Raw genomic sequence first — 24,943 nt, forward strand, 5'->3', positions numbered from 1 at the left:
TCCCTATTCCTCCCCTTTATTCTGCATGTGTCATTAGGTCTGAAATGAGTCACTTGTAGGCAGCATATAGATGGGTTTTGCTTTTTTTTTTAACCAATCTGTATTTTGCTGTCTTTTGATTAGTGTATTTAGTCCATTTATATTCAAAGTAATTATTACAGGTGTGTACTTCTTGCCATTTTGTTACTTGTTTTATGGTTGCCTTTGTAGTTCTCTATTCTTCTCTCGCTTCCTTTTGTGGTTTGCTGGCTTTTTAATGATTTGCTTGGATTCCTTTCTTATTATTTTTTGCATAGATTACCAGATTTTGATTTGTGGTTTCCATTGGGTTTATATATAATATCGTATGCATATAACAGTCTATATTAAGTTGATCGCTGTTTAAATTTGAACCCATTCTAAAAGTACTAAATTTTTACTACTCCTGTCACATTTTATGTACATGATGTCATACTTTACATCATTCTGTTTTGTGAAACTGTGACTGATTTTTATTTCTTATTTTAAAAATTTCTCCCTTTTGGGGCACCTGGGTGGCTTAGTCGGTTAAGTGTCCAACTTTCACTGAGGTCATGATCTCTCGGTTCGTGGGTTCGGGCCCCGCGTCGGGCTCTGTGCTGACTGCCAGCTCAGAGCCTGGAGCCTGTTTCAGTCTATGACTCCCTCTCTCTCTGACCCTCCCCTGCTCACGCTGTCTCTCTCTCTCTCTCTCTCTCTCTCTCTCTCCTAGATATAAATAAAAACCTTAAAAATTAAAAAAAAAATTTCTCCCTTTTATTTAAATTTAAGTTTTAGTTAACATACAGTGCAATATTGGTCTTGGGAGCAGAATTCAGTGATTCATCATGAGACAGCCAGTGCTCATCATAATAAGTGCCCTCCTTGGTACCTGTTACCCACACACATCCCTCCATCAACCCTCAGCTTGTTCCCTACTGTTAAGAGCCTCTTGCAGTTGGTTTTCCTCTCTTCTTGTCCTACCCCCTTCCCATACTCATGTTTTGTTTCTTAAATCCCACACGAGTGAAATCATCTGGTATTTGATCCATCCACGTCATGCTAAGTGGCAAGATTTCATTCTTTTTGATGGCTGAGTAATATTCCATTCTATGTACATATCACATATTCTTTATTCACCAGTCAATGGACATTTGGGCTTTCCATAGTTTGGCTATTGTTGATAATGCTGCTATAAACATTGGGTACATGTACCCCTTTAAATCTGTATTTCTGTATCCTTTCAGTAAATACCTAATACTTTCAGTCAATACCTAATAATGCAATTGCTGGATAGTATGGTAGTCCTATTTTTAGTTTCTTGAGGAATCTCTATACTGTACAGAGTGGCTGCACTGTTTTGCATCGCCACCAACAGTGCAAGAGGGCTCCTCTTTCTCCACATCCTTGCCAACACCTGTTGTTTCTTGTGTTGTTAACGTTAGCTATTTTGACAGGTGAGAGGTAGTATCTTATTGTGGTTTTGATTTGTATTTCCCTGATGATGAGTGATGTTGAGCCATCTTTTCATCCCTGACTGACTTTTATAGGTAGACTTAATTTTACTGCTTTGGTTCTTCCTACTTTTCTTAATCTTGCTTATGGTCTTTCCTTTCCACTGAGTCCCCTTGAACATTTCTTCTAAGCCTGGTTTAGTGTGATGAATTCCCTCAGCTTTTGTTTGGGAAGCTATTGATCTCTCCTCTATTCTGAATGGTACGCTTCCTGGATAGACTATTCTTTCTTGGCAGAATTATTTTTCTTTCAACATTTTGAATACATGGTGCCACGCCCTCTGGCCTGCAAAGTTTCTACTGAAAAATCTGATGATAGTCTTTTGGGGCTTTCCTTGTATGTAACAAGGTGTTTGTCTCACTGCTTTTAAGATTCTCCCCTTTAACTTTTCACAATTTAGTTCTAAATTGTGTTTTTTGTTAAGTAGAACACAAATAGTATATCTAAGGATCTGTACCCAGACCACGACAAAGGAAAGGAGAAAAGAGAAAAGCAGAAAATAGAGGTAATAGCCATTACTATGTGATTTATGTGGTAAATAACAGGTTCAACCATGTTCAACCATGCAGTTTTCCTTTGCTAGTCCAGCAATGCAGGTCTTAACATGAAGTTCACTGATGTCCTTGCCTTTTAGGATTTAGTTGCATGCTTGCACGGAGTTAGAGCTCCTGCCAGACGTCTGACTCTGTGTGGAGTTACTATGGCTAGAATCACTTTTAGTCTAAGATGACAGAGCTTCATGTCCCAGTGATTAACTTTTTTTACCAAGGTGACCTTTCCGTTTCTTAGCAATAGTACTTTTCACCAAGACTAATCTTTTTTTCCCGTTTTTCTTTCATAGTCTATTGTCAAGTCGGTTTCCATATAACACCCAGTGCTCATCCCCACAAGTGCCCTCCTCCATGCCCATCTCCCCCCTTCCCCACCCCCACACCCATCAGCCCTCAGTTTGTTCTCAGCATTCAAGAGTCTCTCATGGTTTACCTCCCTCCCTTTCCCCAACTATTTTTTCCCCTTCTGCTCCCCCATGGTACTCTGTAAGTTTCTCCTGTTCCACTTGTAGGTGAAAACATATGGTATCTGTCCTTCTCTGCCTGATTTATTTCGCTCAGCATAACACCCTCAAGGTCCATCCATGTTGCTACACATGGCCAGATTTCCTTCTTTCTCACTGCCATGTAGTATTCCATGGTATAGATAAACCACATCTTTTTTTTTTTTAATTAATGTTTTTTTTATTTATTTCTAGGAGAGAGACAGGGAGAAAGCGTGAGCAGGGGAGGGTCAGAGAGAGAGGGAGACACAGACTGAAACCGGCTCCAGGCTCTGAGCCGGCAGTAAGCACAGAGGCCGACGCGGGGCCCGAACCCATGAACCGCGAGATCATGACCTAAGCGAAAGTCGGACGCTCAACCGACTAAGCCACCCAGGCGCCCCAAACCACATCTTCTTGATCCATTCATCTGTTGATGGACACTTAGGCTCTTTCCATGATTTGGCTATTGTTGAAAGTGCTGCTATGAACATTGGGGTACATGTGACCCTATGCATCAGCACTCCTGTATCCCTTCACCAAGACTAATCTTGGAGCATCATTCACCATAATGAGCCATAATGATATACTGTTTATTAATAAGGACATAGGCAGCCAGAATTGGTGTGAAGGTTAATGGTGTACTTGGAATGTTTACTAGAGAACTCTTTATAATCTCCTTCACCTCAACTACTGTAGTCACACCATGGCATTTGGTCTTTCTCTCTTAAATTTAGCCTGAATGACATAATTGTTTTGGAACTAGATGCTTTGGGTAACCCAATAGGTTTACGTTTTCAGCATTCACTGCTTGCCTCTCTACAGTTTCCATTACAAGAATCCATAGGAAAATTCATCCTGTCCACAGCGATGATGACCTTGTGAAAAACACACATACCCTGGTCATAAACAGTAGCTCCTTGTAGGCTTGGCTCTCAGACCACAAGAGGCAGAACTTGTTGAATTGAAGATAGGCCTGCAGCCCTCTGGAGCTACTTGCACATAGACTCACAGAGTGTAATGTGCTCTTGTTGGAAGTAATGGTGCAGATCGTTGCATACATGGCACAGGGTAAGAGAAGATCAGGGCTCTTGGGAGCATCCAGCAGACCTTCATACTGCTCAGTGGCCAGGATGGCATTAGTCTGGTACCGTGGTGCAAGTGGTTGGACATCTTGGTCACGTTCTAGGGCAGGGACTCGCACGGAGGGATGCTGCAGGCCGGCGCCAGGGATCCACAGCAGGCAGAGCACAGTCAGGGTCAGCAGCCCAGCCGAGCCCACAGTTACATCCTTCCTGGGCTAAGGCAGACCATGATTGTGGCAGGATGGGGCACGATGCAGCAGTGTCCAGCACTGTCTCCTCCTGCACTGTAGACTTGGTCTGTCCATGAGACGAGGTGAATTCAGGATCCTTCTATATCACCATTTTGAGCTGGAGTAGATGAGATTTTTTAAAAGAGTTCTATTAAGTTACGCCTCTAGAATCAAGGCTTCTCCTTTTAGTGTCGTCTTTTGGGAAAAAACAAAAACAAAAAAACCCACCACCATGATATATTTACTCCCAGGATAAATGGGACTGATTTCCTCCTGGACAAGAATAAATATGGACAACACTACCTACATGTGAGCTTAAGAACTAGGACTAAGAAAATACATCCTAAGCCAGAGACACATAGCTGGACAATAACTTAAGACAACTCTGCAGATCCCTAACCACACTCTTACGCAATAGACAGGTTCTCCAAAGCAACTAGCGGCTGGGTGTTAAACAAAGAAAATGACCAATGTTAAAACATATCACACAACTTGCTACTCCTCACTAATCTCTCCTCCCCCACCCCCCGAAAAAAAAGACTCCACACTCACATAACTAAACCTACAATTCTCAGAAATCATCAACTATGATTTCTATAAAACTATAAGTTTTCCATTGTCCTTTCTGCATATGTCTCCGTTCTTTCCATTGGCCCTATACCACTAGGCAGTGGGCTGTTGTTGACATACATCCCCTTCATAGGTGCCTTTAAAATCCAAGTTTGGGCATGTAACTAATACCTGGCCAATCTGTATATTTCAGCCTGGTAACCACGGGAAAATCTGTGTGAACCAAGTTGATACAAAGGTCCAAGCAATGGACATTTTTGTGTGAATTACTAGGAAATAGAGAAGCTCTCTTTCTATGGAGATTGCCAGGTAGAAGAACAATATGTGCTGGGAACTTCTGAGTGCCATTATGGGGAAGAAGGTCGTTACAGCAGTTAGCATACCTTCAGGAACATGCACAAATATATACAGAGAGTAATGTAGTTCAATGTACCTCTCTGCCCAGTGGTTTGAGAAGAGTGGGATTTCTTGTCTGTGTTTCCATTTATTTTTTAATTTGTGTGTGTGTGTGTGTGTGTGTGTGTGAAAGAGAAAGAGGGAGAGAAAGAGAGAGAACAAACAGGGGAGACAGGCAGAGGGAGAGAGAGAGAACACCATCCCCATCAGGCTCCATGCTCAGCACAGAGTCCAACATAGGGCTCGATCTCACAACCCTGGGATCATGACCTGAGCCCAAATCAAGAGTCGGATGCTCAACTGACTGAGCCACCCAGGTGCCCCTATGTTTCCACTTTAGAAACTTTACTTACGGATATACCTTTTTTGGAAGAGGTCTAAAAAAATTTCAAACTAGTAATTATTTTAAAAAGAGTTTAATTTCACACCTTTCATTACCACAAAATTAAAAAAATACTAATATACAGACAAGAGCAAGTAAACTGGAAAAGAGCTAAAAATTGTATAAAAGACAAAGCTAAGCACAGGAATGTAGGAGCAGTGACACATATATCATATACACTCAAATGAATTCAGAAAGCATATTCCAGGTTAGACTAAAGTCTAAAGTCACCTTTTACTGGAACCACATCTGGAAAGCTCCTTAAACCAAAGTTCTCATATTGTATGCGATGCATCTTCCCAGGCGTGTCTTAAAAAGCATTTCTCATAAAACAGCCCACACTAGAGACACAGTCCTAATCTAAACACAAGTCATAAATGCCTCTCCTAGGCCCCATGGAACTTGAAAAATTAATGAAAACTCAGCACTACAGAAATGGAAAAGTGACACCTAGTGGCCACTTGGCAGTTTTCCATTATGGCTTCCCTGCCTTGCCCATAACGGTGCTTGGCAAGTCTGAATTTCCAGTTCCAGAGCCAAACAATGACCTACCTTTTAGATACCCTTTTAGAGCAGGATCTGAAATGACCCTGTTAAACATGGTCCAATAACTAGGTAGTGGTTATTTAATTCACTGTGCCCAGACTCTACAGAATTCCTCAAAGAGTATGACTAATAAATATAGCCTTTCCCATTAAGAAACTGTAATGAAAGACCTTAATCCCACTTATTTACCAAAAGCCTTTATACTTTATTTTCTTGTCTTTAAATTTCTCAATGGATTTCCAAATTTAGTGACTACAATAGGGTGTCAACTACATCCCAAGTTTTATTTGATTTCAGGCTATCATCATCTAATAAAATATCTGATAACATTTTCAGGTTTACTAATTTCAAAAAAGTGTTAAATTTGACGCATGGATAGAGATTCAGTTCTTGTACTAAATCAAGGATCAATAAACAGTTGTTCCTTAAAGAATAGCATTTAGAGGTAAATATCATAGTTAGGGTATAACCTTTGGTTTATTTCAATAATGTCCGCTTAATAAAATGTTTTAGAGCAGCACTGTCCAGTAGAAATAGTGTAGGCCATACATGTAACTTAAAATTTTCTAGTAGCTACATTAAAAAAGTAAAATGTTAATGTTTTATATAATTCAGTATGTCCAAAATATTTGTCTAAGTGATCAATATGAAACTGCTTTTTAAAAGATTTTTTTTGTATTTTATTTTTGAGAGAGCCTACGTAGGGGAAGGGTAGAGAGAGGGATACAAGAGAATCCCAAGCAGACTCTGTGCTCTCAGCTCCCTACATGGAGCTCTAAGTCACAAACCATGAGATCATGACCTGAGCCAAAATCAAGAGTCAGATGCTTACTTGACTGAGTCACCCAGGTGCCCCTTTATATATTATTTTTAAATTTTTATTTTTTTAGTAAGCCCTACTCCCAACGTGGGGCTTGAACTCAACCCCAAGATCAAGAGTCACATGCTCCACTGACTCAGCCAGCCAGGCACCCCATTATAAAAGTGTTAATGTGATATTTTGTATTCCCTTTTCTATACTAAGTGCATGAAGTCTGGTATGCATTTTGACATTTACAGCCTATCTCAATTTGCAGTAGCTACATTTCAAGTGTTCAATAGCCACAACATGGCCTGTATCTATCATACTGGATTGCATGGTTCTAGAATCTGACCCTAATGCTCAAGTCCTCTGGATTAGAATCACAGAATCAGAACTGGAAGTAAACTTAGAGATCAAGCCTCTTGCTACAGATGAGGAGTCTAAGGTACAGAGTATTTAAATGGCTTATGTGAGGTCACACAGCTTAATTTAGGCTGTGAGAAGGCTCTTCAGTTCTAGGCTCTTGTCCCACTCCACTCCATTATTGTAGGTAATTCTTAAAAAAAAAAAATCAGAGTATTCTTTGTATGATTTCATTCAACATACAGATGTTCGAAATTACAGGAAATGCAAGAAATTAATGCATGGAAGAAAAAAGTAGTTATAGGGCAAACCATAAAAACATCACTCGTAACAACAATTCAACATAAATGCAACACACTTTGGAGAAAATCCTAATTTGGGGAGAGCTACAGTTATCATATGCTGTGTGGACCGGATTCTGGATCCAGAACAAGACTTACAGAAAGACACTAGAGTTGGTTATTAAAGGAGTCAGGCATTCAATTGGCTATCTGCCCACTGTTCTATGGAATAACCCTTCATCTTGCAAAGAGAAAAGACTGCTACTGTGCCAGGCAGCAATGGCCTGCCTCTAGAAACTCTGCCTCCCAGATCCGTGCATCATAAAGCCTCTCCACCTTCAAGGCCATCCAGCCACAGTGACCCATCTTGCTGTCAGTGGCTGAGTTCAGCTCTGGAGGTGAGGCCCAACTGGCAATGGGTCAGCCCCCTAAAATGTTATGTTGGTAAGACTTCTGACTTAGAGAACAGCAGCTCATTCCTGCTTCTTCAGATGTGACCATCATGCTTCGGCTGCTGCAAACCGATCTACCTCATCTCGTAGGGTTTCTTTGGCTTATTCTACACCTGAGTGTCTCTCAAGTTCCAGAACCAGGAGTGGGGCTGACCTTCCAGTATTGCTGGAACACTCTATCCACTGCAGGACACGGAGATACACCCTTGCCCATGTAGCAGCTGCAGCTGTCCCGCTTGGAGGGAACATGTGCTTTGGCCTTTTGCCTGTTGGTGTTTTTGCCATTAACATGACTGACAAAAGTTCTAATCTATTACATACAGCCTAAAAAATATGCAAGGTCAAAATAATGCTTTGTTTTGGGGCGAGGCTCTGAGGGAGATCTGCTGGAAGGTATAGCACCACCTAGAGGAAGAGAACGGCATTGGCTCCCCTACATCAGCCCCAGGCTTCTCCATTAGCTTCCTGGCCTACCTAACTTTAATTTGTGCGGCACCAAAGAAAATATATGGAAACACACTTGGTACACTAGAAAGAGCAATCAAAACATAAGGTTTGACGAACGTATGATCTTCAAAAAGGTAGATATACATAATATTATCTTAAATACTCTTCTTGGACTTAGTTTAAGCCACCTCTCAGTTACTAGTGCAAAAAATCTCCAAATTTGTGATCACAGCTAGAAAATTGGATTTTAAATTCTTTCTCATTGCCTCATAGTTTCAAAATTATACTGAGCATTTATATAACTACCTTTGGCTCCAGGCAGCAGTAACTGTAATAGCCTAATCTGGATGGCCACAACTAGTTCCTGGGTCAGTTAACTGATCACATAACCAACGACACCAATGCTTTCCCAAATGTGTGTAAAGAAACTGGTTTATACACATTACACATTTCAAAAATATGCATTTAATTGCAACTTGACACAAGACATTTATCCTGCTTGGGCTTGTTTTTCCCTTCATGGCTAATCCTTCACTAAGCACCTTCTGTGCATCAAAAACTGGTTTTATATGTAATGAAAATCTTAACTGGTTATATTAACAGTAATTCTTACATGCAAAGGTTAATTACCAAGATCTAGGTTTAAGGTCTTCTGTAGGCAAAGTCGAAACCCTCCCAGCTTTTCCCCCCCCCTGAGTTTTAAATAAATCATCTCAGTTAATGTCTATCTCAAGCGCTTAACTAAGTAAGCATAACTATCCTGTACCCAAGTCTACAATGACCGAATACCATATTCATTACAAGTATGACTACCAATTATATCATCTCTTAAATGTTCAAGTGATCAGTTTTCTTAAAATGTTTAAGCCCTATTCTCAACTAAGGAAATATACAAGAAATGGAGATGTTCCAATTTCCATAAATCCGCTACTATAAATCAATTATAAATGAATCTTAGACAAAACATATTAAATTCCCCAAACTTAAAAATTGCTTGAGAAAATAAAAACAAAATCAAAACAAGATGTATGTGATATTCTTGGTTAGAAATATTTTAGCGAAAATACAGCAACGAGTGGGTTTTAGGCCATTTCACCGAGCCTAGGGATCTGTGGGAAACACGGAGTCATTCTTTGTGAAGAATGAAACTCACGTTTCCCCACACTGCTGCGAAAGGGGCAAATCTATAAAAATCGGTAGAAAGGGGCAAACCTATAAAATAGGAAGAAAAGATAAGAACAGTATCAACACAGAGGAGAAGATTATACAGTTGTGGTTTTTTTTGTAAATGAAATGCTTTATCACATTCCTCATTTTTCGAGTTAAAAAATCAAATGCTAGAGTGTCCAGTGGATATCACTAAAGTCCCCAGGGTCTCCTAGGCCCCCCTCTGCTTCAAAGTAATTCATGAAGGCAGCCATGGCTGTGTCGTCATTGTCACACAGGGCATCAAAATCCAGCTGGGCACCTTCGCCTATCAAATTAAAATATAGGCTCATGTAAGTACATTTGGAGGTTAAAAGATGAGTATCATTAAAAATGACAAAGCAAGCAAAAAGAGATAAATCAAAGAACAGAGTCTTAACTATAGAGAACAAATTAATGGTTACCTGAGGGGAAGAGGGAAAGGGGATGGGTGAAATAGGTGATGGGGATTAAGGACGGCACTTGTTGTGACGAGCACTGTGTGTTGCATGGAAGTACTGAGTCACTATACTATACACCCGAAACTAACCACTGTATGTTAACTAACTTGAATTAAAAACTTTAAGAAAACTAAAAAAAGAAAAAGGCAAGAATACAATACAATGTAATTTTGAAGGCAAAGCCTATGTCTTAAATTGCAGAAGGCAGATATATTTTTAAATGGGTCGCCTATTTTTGTAACAATGTGCTGTCACAGAGATCGCACATAATTCACTTGATGCACGTAAGTGAGCCAGTCTGAGTTTTCTAATGGAAAATGATGGTGGTAAAAGACAGTTTGAAGCTAGAGGACAGCGTTTATGTATGTGTCTGTATAGAGCCTGGAAGGATAGATTTAACCTTCATCTGCCTTGTGAAAAATACAGTATCCATTTGATCGGAATGAGAAGATGGATACAAAAGCATCATCTTCTTCTGAAAATCTAAAAATATTATAAAAGGGGAAATGCCCAGATTTTTTATTGAAAAAGGAAATAAGAAACCACAGAAGTGAGTTTTAAGATAGATATAAAGAAAAAGTTCTAGAAATTATAGGTTAACACACAGCTACAGATTAGCCAAAATTTTCTAGAAATCTTTCAAAGTATAACAGAATTTGCGATGGTTAATATGTGGCTCTGTGTGAAGCTGAAGTCCAGTTTCTTTCAAGTTCTTTGATTCCCTTTAACATACATTTTTAATAGATCAGTGTTAGCTATGTATGGTATAAAACTGCATACTTGACTTGAGTCTGCATAAACATAGTGAAAATGAATAATTACATCTTAAACACTTTGTGACTGTTATCATTTAAAAGTTCTGATTCTTGGCAATGGACATTTCCCTCCTAGAAAAAAGTATCTTAGCTTTACTTAAATTGTTTGTGTTAGTGATGGCCATAACTGATTCAGTTGATAACTGAATTTGCAATGACAGGTGCATTAGGTAGCATACACCTTAAAGTCAGGAGTATGATTCCTTGTATTTAGGATTTTGAATGGACAAATCTTAGTTTTAAAATCTTAGTTTTAACTATTTGCTTCTCTAGAAGTCTCCTAGGTCTGCAAATATAATGATTAAGAAAATGTTAGGAAAACTAAGATGGTAGGCAGGTGCCAAAGAAAACCTACCGAGAAGTGGCTCGTGACTGTGGGGAGGAACGGCACTCTGGTTTTGCCGTGTAGCCTCTGGGTCCCCTATTTCAGAAGCATTTCGTGGAATCAACTCCTTATTTGACATCTGCAAAGACAGGATAATCAACAGTAAGGTTCCTACTTGGATGAAATAAAGACCTCTTAGCAACAGTCAGATGTGGGCTTGCTGGCAGTGCCACCGCCGCCACCATCAGTGTGACAGCCTGCAGTTGCTGAGCACGGTGTGCCAGGCCTCCACAGGCACCCTCTCCTTTCATGCCTCCAACGTTGTGAGTGAGGTCAGGAGTCTGAGGGCTAAAGCTTACGTGAAGTGTTGCCGCCATTATTCTAACCCATCCACTTGACTCCAAAGTCCACATTCCTCATAACCATAACTGAATGTACATACTATAAGGACAAGTTTTGGATTAAGAAGGAAAAGCTATTTTTTTAAAGAAAATGATCACAAAACTATATCTCACGTGAAATTACAATGGGAAATGGTGCTTTGGAGTGGGAAATGGATTAAACTCGAGGCTTTTACCAACAAGTTATGATATTGTTGCATAGTCACAACCCAAACAATTGAATGTCTTTTTTAAAATGTTTATTTACTTTTTCGGGGAGAGAGAGTGAGTGAGCAGAGAGAGGAAGACACAAAATCTGAAGCAGACTCCAGGCTCTGAGCTGTCAGCACAGAGCCCGACATGGGGCTCGAACTCATGAACCATGAGATCATGACCTGAGCCGAAGTCAGACACTTAACCGACTGAGCCACCCAGGTATCCCACAATTCAATATTTAAGTTAGCTCATCAACATACGTCATTAACCAATATAACATCCCTGACAACTTAATCAGCCTGGAAATTGCCCTCTGATCACATCTCCTTTTCTCCTCTGCTAAAGTAACCACTGTCTTGAGTTTTACATCGATCATTTTCTTGTTACTTAACAGATGAGGAAATTGAGGCCCGGAGTTTAAACAGCAAGCCTGTGGTTGCCCAGCAATAAGTGTCTGAGTCACAACTTGGATACAGATAGTACATGTCCAGCAACCTTGCTGTCAACCACTATTCTATGCTGCCTCTTAAAATCTGTGTAGTTTATTTTTACAGGATAGTATCTTTTCTAAGAAGAAATAATTAAGAAAACAAATTTCATCCACTTATTTCATGAATATTAACGCTTATCATACTTACTTTCCTGGAGTTTATAGCGTGAGAATCTTTCATGAAATCTGCTGGCCTTGAGTCCTCAAGGGAGGTAGGAGACTGTAACCTTTACAAAGTGACACATAATCAACTGATAAAAATACAGTGAAAACCAGGAGACTGAATATCACGAAAGTTTTTACAATTAGACTAACTTGTTGAGTGCCATACGTTTTACTACAGACAACTAAAAAACACCCTGTGGTAAATAGAAACCTAAAACTCTGAGGTAAGAGCTCTTAGGTAAATCATGTTGCCTGTCTTACATAGCATCTGGCAAAGTTAGAATAGCAACACAGTTCAAAATAGGCATTCACATCGAGAATTCATTCCTTGTCAGTTCCTTATAAACAGCAGAACTGAGAGTCAAAGATTTCCTCACATCCTGCAACCTTTTTAAGTGAAAAATGGTCACATTTTTACTATAATAAGTTATCCCCAGGTACAAAAATCAATGAAAAATAAAACAACATAAAATCATATGCTTTAATCATAAATCTCTTAAGAGAATATCAGTCTCTTCAAAACTTTGACAGTATCCTATAAAATTAAGTGCTCAATTATGTGAAATTCATAATGGCATTAACATTACTGTGTCTTTATGTATTCTCAAAAAACTAGTTGACAAGAAATTATAGAGGAAGAAATTAAAACTGGAATGAAGTGAATTAGTTATGAAACAAATGAAAAAAATCGATAACCTGTCTTGGATTTTTCATAGGACAGTCCCTGTAAATAGCTTCCCTGGCTTCTCATTCTTTGGTTCGTTGTTTAAAACCATCACCTGCTCAATTAGCCTTGGTTTAAAGGTGCACCCAACCCCCATGCACCTCATTACCACATTAACCTAAACTACTGCTTCATATTAGTCACCTGCTATTTAAGTGTATCCACCACTTGACCTCACCTTGGTTAAAACCCCCCACTGCTCAGCACCCCAACTTCTCTCACAATCTGGTCTCTTTGTGATGCTGAAACCACCATGCCTTCTCCCACCAATCTCCATTCACTGGCTGAGGTGCCCCCATGTATCAACATCCTCCTCACTGCTTCCTAGACATTCTATTCAGCTCTCAGTGTACGGCTCAAGTTCTGCTTGTCCTAAAGTGCCCTTCTAGCATATATGGTCAAATGATTTTCAACAAGCTGTCAAGACCATTCAATGGAGGAAAGGACAATCTTCAACAGATGACATGGGAAAACTGGATGTCCACATGAAGAAGAAAGTTGGACTCTACCCTATACATATACAAAATTAACTCAAAATGGACCGACACCTAAACGTAAGACCTAAAATGATAAAACGCTTAGCAGAAAACTGGAAAAGCTTTATGAAATTGGATTTGGCGATCATTTCTTAGATGGTATCAAAGCACCACAACAAAACTAGACTATATCAAAATTTAAAAATTTTGGGGGCGCCTGGGTGGCTCGGTTAAGCGGCCGACTTTGGCTCAGGTCGTGATCTCACGGTTCATGAGTTCGAGCCCCATGTCGGGCTCTGTGCTGACAGCTAGCTCAGAGACTGGACCCTGCTTCGGATTCTGTGCCTCCTCTCTCTGGACCCTGCTTCGGATTCTGTGCCTCCTCTCTCTGCCCTTCCCCTGCTCATGCTCTGTCTCTGTCTCTCAAAAAAATCTTGTTTATCAAAGGACACTAGAACAGAGTGAAAAGGCAACCCATGGAGAGGGGGAAAATATTTACCAACCATGTATCTGATAAGGGGTTAATATCTAGAATACATAAAGAACTCAACAACAAACAGCCCAATGAAAAATGGGCGAAGGACCTGAATAGGTGGGGCGCCTGGGGGGCTCAGTCGGTTAAGTGTCCGGCTTCGGCTCAGGTCATGATCTTGCAGTTCGTGGGTTTGAGCCCCGTGTCGGGATCTGTGCCGACAGCTCAGAGCCTGGAGCCTGTTTCAGATTCTGTGTCTCCCTCTCTCTCTGACCCTCTGCTTCTCATGTTCTCTCTCTCTCTCTCTCAGAAATAAAAGATTAAAAAAATTTTGTAAAAAAGGACCTGAATAGGTAATTTTCCAAAGAAGATCTACAAGTGGCCAATAAGCACACGAAAAGATGTTCAAAATCACTAATCATTAGGGAAATATAAATCAAAACCACAATTAGCGACCTCACACGCCTTAAGAGAACTATTCTAAACATACAGAAGATAGCAAGTATTGGCCAGGATGTGGAGAAACTAGAAAACTTGTGCACTGCTGGTGGGAATGTACAATAGCATAACTACTATGAACAGAATGGTGGTTCCTCAAAAAATTAAAAATATAATTCCTATATGATTCAGCAATTCTGTTTCTGGGTATATGTGCCAAAGAACTGAAAGCTGAGACTAGAATAGATACTTGTATACCCACATTCACAATAGCCACAAGGTGGAAGCAACACAGGGATCCACTGAAGACTAATGCATAAAGAAAGTGTGGCATATACATACAGTGAAATATTATTCAGTCTTACAAGGAAGTTCTGACACCTGCTGCAACCTGGTTAAGCCTTGAAGGCATTATGCTAAGTGAAATAAACCATTCACAAAAGGACAAGTATTACATGATTCATTCATATGAGCTGCTCAGAGTAGTCGAATTCATGGAGACAGAAAGAATGGTGGTTTCCAAGCCAAGGGGAGAGGGAAATGGAAAGGTGCTGTTTAATGGGAGTTTAGTTTTGGAAGGTGAAAGAAGTTCTAGACATGGATAGCGGTGGTGATCGCACAACAATGTAAATGTTTTGTTTTTTTTAATTTCTGAGAGAGAAAGAGAGAGAGAGAGAGAGCGTGAGCAGGGAAGGGTCAGAGAGAGAGGGAGACCCAGAATCTGAAACAGGCTCCAGGCTCTGAGCTGGCAGTCAGCACAGAGCCCGACGCGGGGCTCGAACCCACGAACCGCGAGATCATGACCTAAGCGAAAGTCGGACGCTTAACCGACTGAGCCACCCAGGCGCCCCCTGCTGTTGCTGTTTTGAACTATTGTGTCTCCATTTTCTATTGTTTCTAGTTATTATTTTATTTCCTTTTTGATTTCTTCATTGATCCACTGGTTGTTTAGTATGTTGTTTAACCTCCATGTTGTTTAGCCTCCATGAGGTTTTTTCCAGGTTTTTGCCGTTATTATAATTGATTTCTAGTTTCATTTTGTTGTAGTCAGAAAAGATGCTTGATATGATTTTAGTTTCTTTAAATTTATTGAGAAGTTTTTTGTGCACTAGTATATAATCTATCCTTAAGAAGCCTCCATGTGCATCTAAAAGGAATGTGTATTCTGGGGTCCTGTCTGGCTTAGTCGGTTAGGCCTCCACTCAGGTCATGATTTCATGGTTTGAGAGTTTGAGCCCCATGTCGGGCTCTGTGCTGACAGCTCAGAGCCTGGAGCCTGGTTCAGATTCTGTCTCCCTGTCTCTCTCCCTTCCTCCCCTCTTTCTGCTCGCGCTCTCTCTCTCTCTCTGTCTCTCTCAAAAATAAATAAGCATTTAAAAAGTAAATAAATAAAAGGAATGTGTATTCTGCTATTTGGGAATGAGACATTCTATATATTTTTTTTAATGTCAATCTGGTCTAATGTGTCATTTAGAGTCACTGTCTTCGTTCGTTGATGTAAGTGGAGGGTCAGTGTTCCCTACTACTATGGTATTACTGTCAATTTCCCTCTTTATGCCTGTTGATGTTTTCTTTATATATTTAGGTGCTCCTATGTTGGGTTTATATATATTTACAATTCCTATACTCTCTTGTTGGATTGATCCCTTTATTATTAGGTAATGCCCTTCTTTGTCAGTTGCTATGGTCTTTGTTTTAAAATTTATTTTGTCTAATAGAAGTATTGCTATGCCAGGTCCTTTTTTTTTCTGCCTCCATTTGCATGGAGTATCTTCTTCCATCTCTTTACTTTCAGCTTGTATGTTTTTAGCTCTAAAGTGAGTTTCTTGTAGGCAGCATATACATCTAATCTTATATCTATTGACTCACCTTATAGCTTTTGTTTGGAGCATTTACATTTAATTACTATTTTTTTAAATGTTTATTTTTGAGAGAGAGAGTATGCAGGGGAGGGGTAGAGAGAGAGGGTCAGAGGATTCAAAGCAGGCTCTGCACTGACAGCGAAGAGTCTGATGCAGGGCTCAAACTCATGAACTATGAGATCATGTCCTGAGTCAAAGTTAGATGTTTAACCAACTGAGCCACCCATACATGCCTATGTTTAAAGTGATTATTGATAAGCATGTATTTATTACCATTTTACACCTTTTTTTCTGGTTGTTGTAGTTCTTTGTTCTGTTCTTCTTGCTCTCTTCCTTGTGATTTGATGACTTTCTGTAGTGTTATGCTTGGATTCCTTTCTCTTAATTTTTTTTTTTGCATATTTATTATACATTTTTGGCTTACAGTTACTATGAGTTTCACATATAACATTCAATGTATACTATATTAAGTTGATGGTCTCTTAGTTTGACATTCTAATTTTTTAAATGTTTATTTTTGAGAGAGAGAGAGGGAGAGCAAGTGGGGGAGGGGCAGTGAGGGAGACAGAATCTGAAGCAGGTTCTGCACTGTTAGCACAGAGCCCAATATGGGGCTTGAACTTATGAACCATGAGATCATGACCTGAGCCAAAGTTGGACACTTAACTGACTGAACCACCCAGGTATCCCTTAAGTTTGACATCCTAAAAGTACTACATTTTTACTCCCACCTTTCATATTTTATGAATAGGACATCATATTTTATACCTTTTAATTTTTGTATCCCTTAACTAATTTTTGCTAATATTATTGATTTTCTTAATTTTGTTCTTTAACCATCATACTAGCTCTTTATGCATAGTTGACCTACTACCTTTAACGTGTGTATTTTTTAACCAGTGAAATTTTTTCCTTTCATAATTTTCTTCTAGCCTTTTCTGATTAAAATTTTCTCTTTAACATTTCACATAAGGTCAGTCTCGTGATGGGGAAATCCTTAAATTGTTTTTGGGAAACTTTATCTCTCTCCAATTCTTTCTTTTTTAAAATTTTTTGTGTTCATTTAATTTTGAGAGAGACAGAAAGAGAGAGAGAGAGAGAGAGAGAGAATTTGAAACAGGCTCCAGGCTCTGAGTTGTCAGCACAGAGCCCAACGCAGGGCCATGAACCATGAGGTCATGACTCGAGCCGAAGTTGGATGCTCAACAGACTGAGACATCCAGGTTCCCCTCTCTTCAATTCTTAATGATAATCTTGCTGGGTACAATATTCTTTTTTCTTTTTCCTTAAATGCTTATTTTTAGAGAGAAAGAGAAAGCAGGGGTGGAGCAGAGAGAGAGAATCCCAAGCAGACTATGCTATCAGCACAGAGCCTGATGTGGGCCTTGAATCACGAGCTATGAGATCATGACCTGAGCCAAAATCAAGAGTCAGATGGTTAACCCACTGAGCCACTCAGATGCCCCTGAATAGAATATTCTTAGCTGTAGTGTTTTCCTTTTAGCACTTTGAATATATTATACCACTCCTTTTTGACCTGCAAATTTTCTGCTGAAAAATCAGCTGATAACCTTATGGAGTTTCCTTTATACATTTCTAGTTGCTTCTCTCTTGCAGCTATTCAAATCCTCTCTTAATAATTTAAGATGTCAAAAACTAAATATACATGTCATGGTGTGGACTTCCTTAGGTTGATCTTATTTGGGGATTTCTTTACCTTCTTAACCTGGATGTCTGTCTCCTTCCCCAGGCTAGGGAAGTTTTCAGCTACTACTTCTTCAAATAAGTTTTCTGCCCCATTCTGTCTCTCTTCTTCTGGGATCCTTGTGATGCAAATGTTTGTTCACTTGATATTGTCCAAGAGATCCCTTAACCTGTCTTCATTTTTAAAACTCTATTTTCTTTTTGCTGTTCAGCTTGGATACTCCCCACTACCTTGTCTTTAAAACTAGTGATCCATTCTGCATCTGCTAATCTACTGTTGATTACCTCCAAATTTTTCATTTAAGTCATTGTATCCTTTCTGATTATTTTAATATTTTCTTTCAGTTTGAAGTTCTCACTAAGTTCATCCACTCTTCTCTCTCATCCAACATCTTTGTGCCCATTACTTTGAACTCTTTATCAGATAGATTGGTTATCTCCATTTAGTTTCTTTCCTAGGCTTTTGTCTTGTTGTTTTGTTTGGTGCATCTTTCTGTCTTCTCATTTTGACTTGCTGTTTTTGCTTCTCTGAATTAGGTGCAACAGCTACTGCTCCCAAACTTGAAGGAATGGGCTTATGTATGGTTGTCCTCTGTGGAGACTATGTCAGCTCCTTCTGCTGACGGGCTAGAGCTGTGGCTAGCGTGGGCAGGATTCCAGCGCACTCTGTGCTCGGGCTGTCCTGGTGGGGTCGCTGGAGACGAAGTGGGCGTGGGCCGGTGTCCAGGGCTCTCCACACAGAGGGTGCCCTGGCAGGACCGCGAGAAGAGGCAGTTCAAGCCGGGGTTCCTGGGGCTCTCCACCGAGAAGGCAGCCTGGCAGAGTGGCTGCAGACAAGGCGGGGCGGAGTCGGAGGGTTCCGGGGCACACTGTGAAGATGGCACCCTCGTAGGGTGTCTGTGGCCCCAGGGTGCTATGGACTCGAGGTGCCCTAGGAAGTCCTGTAGAACTGAAGTGACTGAGGCCTAGAGTATTCTGGGCTGCTTCGTACCCGTGTCCGCTGTGCTGGGGCTGTAGTGAGCACCGACCAGGTGTGCTCTGGCACGCGTTCTACCGGGACCACCTTGGCGGTGCAGCAGGGCTGCTGGCATGGGGCTCACTGAAACCTTAGCCCAGCCAGGACCCTGCTCCCATCCACACCCGCAAGGTAGAAGGGGAATATGCACTGTGGCCATCCTCCCCTCTGACCTGGACAACGTTCCAGCAGCTCCCCTGCGATCTGACAGAGCTCTAGGCTGGTTCCTGTATATTCTAGTTGCCCTTTTAACCCGTGGCTTTTTTTGTGTGCCCCACAGCAGATGATGTGCTCACAGTCTTTCAGTCCTATCCCTTCCCACTGACGTCTGCAGTGTCAAGGGTGAGGATTCCCTTTGTTACCATGGCTCTATTTCTCTTGCTGTTCTTGATGTGGTCTCTATATCCTCAACTGTGCAGAAGCTGTTCAGTGAGCCCTCTGCTCTTCTTCAGGAGAAACTGCTCAATAAATAGGTGTAGATTTGGTGTGTCTGTGGAAGAGGGGAGTCCAGGGTCTTATGTCGTGACCTTGGAACAGAATCTCTTCCTTATGATTGTTCTGAATATTTTCTTTTCTCTAGCATATTTTACTATAAGAAAGTATACATCTTACATACAAAATATGTGTTATTTGACCATTTATATTCCTGTTAAGGTTTCTAGTCAACAGTAGGCTATTAGCAGGTAGGTTTTGGAGGAGTCAGAAATGCAGATGTTTGCAGATGCAGATGTTTGATACTCCAAACCCCCATGTTCAAGGGTCAGCTGTATATATTTTTAACTGTGAGTGGGGGTGAACAATTGTTGAAAGTTCTTGGCCATTTATACTTTTCCTATTCTACTCTCCAACTTCCTTATTATTTATTCTCCAAGCTCTTCTTAAATATTGGCTAATAACGTTATTATTTATTTTCTATATAAAATTTAATATAAATAAAGGTTAATAAAGATATAAAGTTTAAATGAAGTTTAATAATGTTCTTTTGTATACNTATAAAACCTTTATAGTAAGATATTAAATCCATTTTATCACATGAAACACACATTTTCTGCAATTTATTATTTATCTTTGTCAGAATGGTTATTGTGCTTGTTTTGATTTTTTATATAATTAACTTTTTTCTTCATGAATTCTAGATTTTTTGTGACGTTTAGAAAGGAGTTTCTAAACTAAGATTATAAAAATTCATATCTGTGTTCTTGAAATACTTCTTATAGTTTTTATTTAAGTTTATTTCTTTATTTTGGGGGGGAGAAGGGCTGAAAGAGAGGGAGAAAGGGAGAATCCCAAGAAGGTTCTGCACTGACAGCTGAGCTCTGACACGAGGCTCGATCTCATGAACTGTGAGATCATGATCTGAGCCAAAATCGAGAGTCTGATGCTTAACCAAAGGAGCCACCCAAGTGCCCAAAATACTTCTATAGTTTTTAAAAATTACTTTGAACTCTTTGCTTTATCTGAAATTTATTTTAACATAAAGAATAAAGCTTGTGTTTAGCTTTCCTATCCCCCCAAATGGTTATAGAATTATTATAATGCTCTTAATTATTTAATCCATTTCCATTTACTGATTTGAAATAAATTCCCACATGTGTTTAGTCTATTTCTGGACTTGATTCTTTCCTATTTATCTATTTTTGGGTTGTTCTGAAATGTTTTAGTACCTATAGCTTTATAGTATATTTTAATATATGTTACGGTTGGTCTCATTCTTATTACTTTTGGTTTTTAGAATTTTCCTAGGTATGCTAATATGGTTAGTATCATTTGTTGGATTCTTTTTTTTTTAATTTTTAAAAAATGTTTTATTTATTTTCAGAGAGAAAGAGCATGAAGCAGGGCAGGGGCAGAGAGAGAAGTAGACACAGAATCTGAAGCAGGGTACAGGCTCTGAGCTATCAGCACAGAGCCCGATGTGGGGCCCAAACCCACAAACCATGATATCGTGACCTGAGTTGAAGTTGGCTGCTCAACTGACTGAACCACCAAGGCGCCCCCATTTGTTGGATTCAAAAAAGCATATGCAAGATGCTGTTTTGACTGGATTCACATTGAATTCATAGGTCAGCTCAACCAACATTACCATCCTTATAGCAGTGAGTCATCCCATTGAAAAACAACTTCCATCTGGAAAGTTATTGAAGTCATCTTTTCTGAACCTTTGTAGCATTAAAAATTTGTTTTTGTATAATTCTGGGCACTTGTAAAGTTCATACCTAAATACTTAGCTTTTTTAATGTTTGTTTTTTATTTTTGAAAAAGAGAGTAAGACAGAGCGCAAGCAGGAGAGGGGCAGAGAAAGAGGGAGACACAGAATCCAAAGCAAGCTCTAGGCTCTGAGCTGTCAGCACAGAGCCTGACACAGGGCTCAAACCCTTTAACGATGAGATCGTGACCTGAGCCGAAGTTAGCCACTTAACTGACTGAGCCACCCAGGATGCCCCATAAATACCTACCTTTTTTGTTGCTACTGTAAAAATTATCTTCTCTTCCATTATGTTATTGAGTTAGTTTCTGTTTGCATGTAGGAAACTTACTGATTTTTGATTACTGGTTTTAGAAGTATAATAATTTCACTTGCGAAGATATTTGCAGCAATAAAACATTACCTTTTTGAGTCCAGGACTTCATTTACAATATCTGTTCCAATACTACCAGCGCCACGTACTATTCCAGTTGACATTCCAGGTACACTAATATAAGATGGTTTAGAGGATTCTAAATAATAACGAAAGGGAAAATCCAATTGAAGACTTTAAAAAAGCATGTGTAACTTTAGTTGATATTTTTCTCTCAATTCAAATATATTTCCCATTTCTGTCTTTACAAGAAATAGACTAGCTACATCCTAAAATGATAGAAACATTTATGCTTCCATTACAAACCTAACTCCTGATGGTTTAAGATGTGTACAAAGAATGATAGGAGTCAAATGTGTAGAACGTCATTGAGGGTATAATCATGACCTGTAACCCTTGAGCAGAGGTAGTTCCTTCCCATTTTAATCTCTACACTAAGGCCAGAGCAATACTGCTTTATTTTTAATATTCCGTCATATTTCTGTTTTTATTTATACAAGTAATAGAATAAAATATTCCTGGGGTAAAAAACTAGAAAAAGCAAAACTCCCCCTTAATGCTCTTCATTAATCTGCTCAACAGGTAGGTCTTGAGCGCCACAAACTACAAGGAACTATGCTAGCTGCTAGGAAGAGGTAATGGATAAAATACCATTCCTACTCTTGAAGAACTCGATCTAGTGGCAGGCCAGTTGGGCAAACAACTAATTGCAATACGACGTAAGATTCTAATGGAAGTGTGAGCAGAGTATCGTAGAATTTATAAAAAGGATAACTTTAGCCCTAGAAGTCTTTGCAATATTACCTTGAAATTTTTCCCTCTCCAAGACAGAAAAAGATGGTGACAATAACAATACTAAATCTTTGTCATTTAAAACCAAGCTTACCTTCTGATGATTGAGAGCTGCAAGGACGTAATGATGCTTCTCTAATCTCACTATGGCCCCTAGAATGAAGAAACACCATAGGTGACTTTTTTTAGGTGAAGGAAATTGTTAAATAAACAGAGCTTTAATGTAGCGGCTCTACCAATTCTTGACCTTTTTGTTTTATATATACATATTATTAATGTCACGACTAGAGATCAAAGTATTTATGTGCTAAGTACCAGGACATTGGCTGAATGCCCTATTACCCTATAAGGTACATTTTCTCAGTTACAAACTTTTAGTTTGTAGACTAATGATAAGAAGGCAAGGATTATTGGAATGAATAACAGCATACTGCTGGAATGCCAAGCTTTGGGGACCTTTTAGAAAACTAAATATAGTAGATCAGGAAATAGAAGTGGGTTGATGTTACAGCAATTACAACGAAAAACTTACAGAAAAATAATCATACTTAAAATGGGCGATGCTATCCTATTAAGCAAAACAGGGAAAGTTTGCTCTTCCTTTAAGTTAGCTGATCGCCCACTCGTGGGGATGAGCACTGGGTGTTATGTGGAAACTAATTTGACAATAAACTATTTGTAAAAAAAAAAANCCTACCCAATCACATGTGGTGCCCCACGCTTAGAAGATGTCTATAAAAATGATCTGTGGGAAAAAAATTCTTACAATGATGTATAGTTCAAAGCTACAACCACATCATTTATTCGAGGGTCAAGACAAGGCCATGAAGGATAGGAAGTGCTTGAGTGCATTTACTATCACATTTTGTACCAAGCAAAAAGAAATGTATTCCAAAAGGGAAAACTTTCAGCTTAATTCTGAGAAGTAATGCCAGTAAACAGTGAATGAATTACAAGAAGTATGTACTCAAGTTATATATATATTTTAATGTTTTTATTTCTGAGAGAGAGAGAGAGAGAGAGAGAGACAGCGTGAGCAGGGGAGGGTCAGAGAGAGAGGGAGACACAGAATCTGAAGCAGGCTCCAGGCTCTGAGCTAGCTGTCAGCACAGAGCCCAACGCGGGTCTCGAACCCACGAACTGTGAGATCATGACCTGAGCTGAAGTCCGACGCTTAGCTGACTGAGCCACCCAGGTGCCCCTGTACTCAAGTAATAAAGCCAGATGATCATACAACTTTAATGGTTTAGCAAGACAAGAGAAGACATGACTCTTAGTTGAAATTAACATAAAGGCCTTACCAACATAAAAATTACTTACAAAACTAAATTGTTGACAGACACAATATATTCCAGTTCTTTGGTCCAAGGATTTGTGAAACTAAACCACTGGCTTTTTAAAGTTACAAAAGAGCCATCTTTCTTTCTGAACTTGTATGAATCTGTAAAGATTCTCTCCTTACTCTGTAGAACTTAACGAGAAAAGATAATAATCAGCATAATGGTCTACTGCAATATAAATCAATCCCTTGAGGATTAATTCAAGTTTCAGATTTCACAGGAATGAAAAATGAGTTGAAGCTATAATTAAAAGGTACCAAACAATTACCCGACTCATGCGTACCTGCTTTGTGCTTGTCGGTCAAATTACTATGGTCATCGTGATGAAAATACTCGTAACAAGAAGTTCCCAAAAGTTCCTGAGGCAGGTATCCTAAAATTGCTGTTGCCCTGGTTTTAAAATTGAAAATAAACTTCAGATTGGTGAATGCATTCCCTTCCAGAGTAGGTCCACACACAGTCACAATAGTAGGAAAGTGACAGGGATGAAGTAAGCCATATGCATCACCGGGCCGCCTTTGGCTGCCCTGGACCCAGGCTAGAATGGACACGCCCCCCCCGCCCAATCCAGGGCAGGCTCTTTATACCATTCACCAAAAAAACTGTGGCCACAGACCATGCCCAGTTTCTGTACCACTGGCTCAGAAATATTCCAAGTTTACTTTTTGTCCTGAACAAGATTACAGACATAACCACATCCTTTTCATTTAAACTTTATTTCCTGTTCTGAAGTCTTAAAAACCCAGCAGTACTATTAAGGTACATCTTTAATAGCCTTAAGTATCCCATTGAACGCTAATCATTGTGGCAATAAATAAATGGTCACCTTTGGTCTACATAGACAAATTTCCCATTCATTGCAAACCGGGTTATAAATTCAGCTGGTTTCACTTTAATCTCTCCACTGTTCTGTGGGACAATATATGGATGTAATCTTCCAATGGCAACAAGGCAGGTAAAATTACGACTGTCTTTCTTACTGTCCTTTTCTTCTTCCATCCCAACAATATTTGGAGGCCAGCTTCTCAAGTAACCAGTGCAGTGGATAGTACAAAATTTTCTATGATCTAATTCGAAAGTTAAAAAAAAAAAAAGAATATTCACATTATTATGAATAAACTCTTAAATTTCTTTGACATTTATAGTTATAATTGTGCTATAAAATATTCTTGATGCTAAAATATGAAAGGGAAAAGGTATTACATTGAAAAGAAATCATCAATTACATTTAATAACCTTATTATTAAAGGGTTATTTTTCTCATAAACTAAACATACTACAAAAAAAGTTAAAGGATTGCTTTAATTTAGGTCAAAATAGGCCTATAGCTAAGTAACATTCCAAGTTAGTTTTTTAAATACAGCAATTCATATCTGTTAGAAAAAGTTAAACTTGAAGTTCTCTT

The 24,943-nt window shown here is 39.3% G+C and overlaps 1 protein-coding gene and 1 pseudogene across 6 annotated transcripts in view; both read right to left on the reverse strand.

Moving 5' to 3' along the window:
- Window positions 1-2,149: 2,149 nt before the first annotated feature.
- On the reverse strand, window positions 2,150-3,972 carry LOC144240274 (secreted frizzled-related protein 3-like; annotated as a pseudogene).
- A 1,288-nt stretch (window positions 3,973-5,260) lies between these two features.
- BMAL2 (basic helix-loop-helix ARNT like 2) overlaps window positions 5,261-24,943 on the reverse strand; it is an 84,744-nt gene continuing 65,061 nt past the window's right edge. For all 6 annotated transcript variants that reach the window (XM_077774445.1, XM_077774446.1, XM_077774444.1 and 3 more), the window contains 8 exons: window positions 24,365-24,605; window positions 23,822-23,928; window positions 23,519-23,669; window positions 22,293-22,351; window positions 21,437-21,545; window positions 12,120-12,198; window positions 10,916-11,024; window positions 5,261-9,573 (listed from right to left, as the gene is read on the reverse strand). In XM_077774445.1, the coding sequence (XP_077630571.1) occupies window positions 9,437-9,573; window positions 10,916-11,024; window positions 12,120-12,198; window positions 21,437-21,545; window positions 22,293-22,351; window positions 23,519-23,669; window positions 23,822-23,928; window positions 24,365-24,605 (992 nt within the window). In that variant the 3' untranslated portion in view covers window positions 5,261-9,436. The remainder of the gene's footprint in view (window positions 9,574-10,915; window positions 11,025-12,119; window positions 12,199-21,436; window positions 21,546-22,292; window positions 22,352-23,518; window positions 23,670-23,821; window positions 23,929-24,364; window positions 24,606-24,943) is intronic.

Source organism: Crocuta crocuta, unplaced genomic scaffold, assembly GCF_008692635.1.
Source record: "Crocuta crocuta isolate KB4526 unplaced genomic scaffold, BGI_CrCroc_1.0 scaffold176, whole genome shotgun sequence".
In the NCBI taxonomy this organism is placed as follows: Eukaryota; Metazoa; Chordata; class Mammalia; order Carnivora; family Hyaenidae; genus Crocuta; species Crocuta crocuta.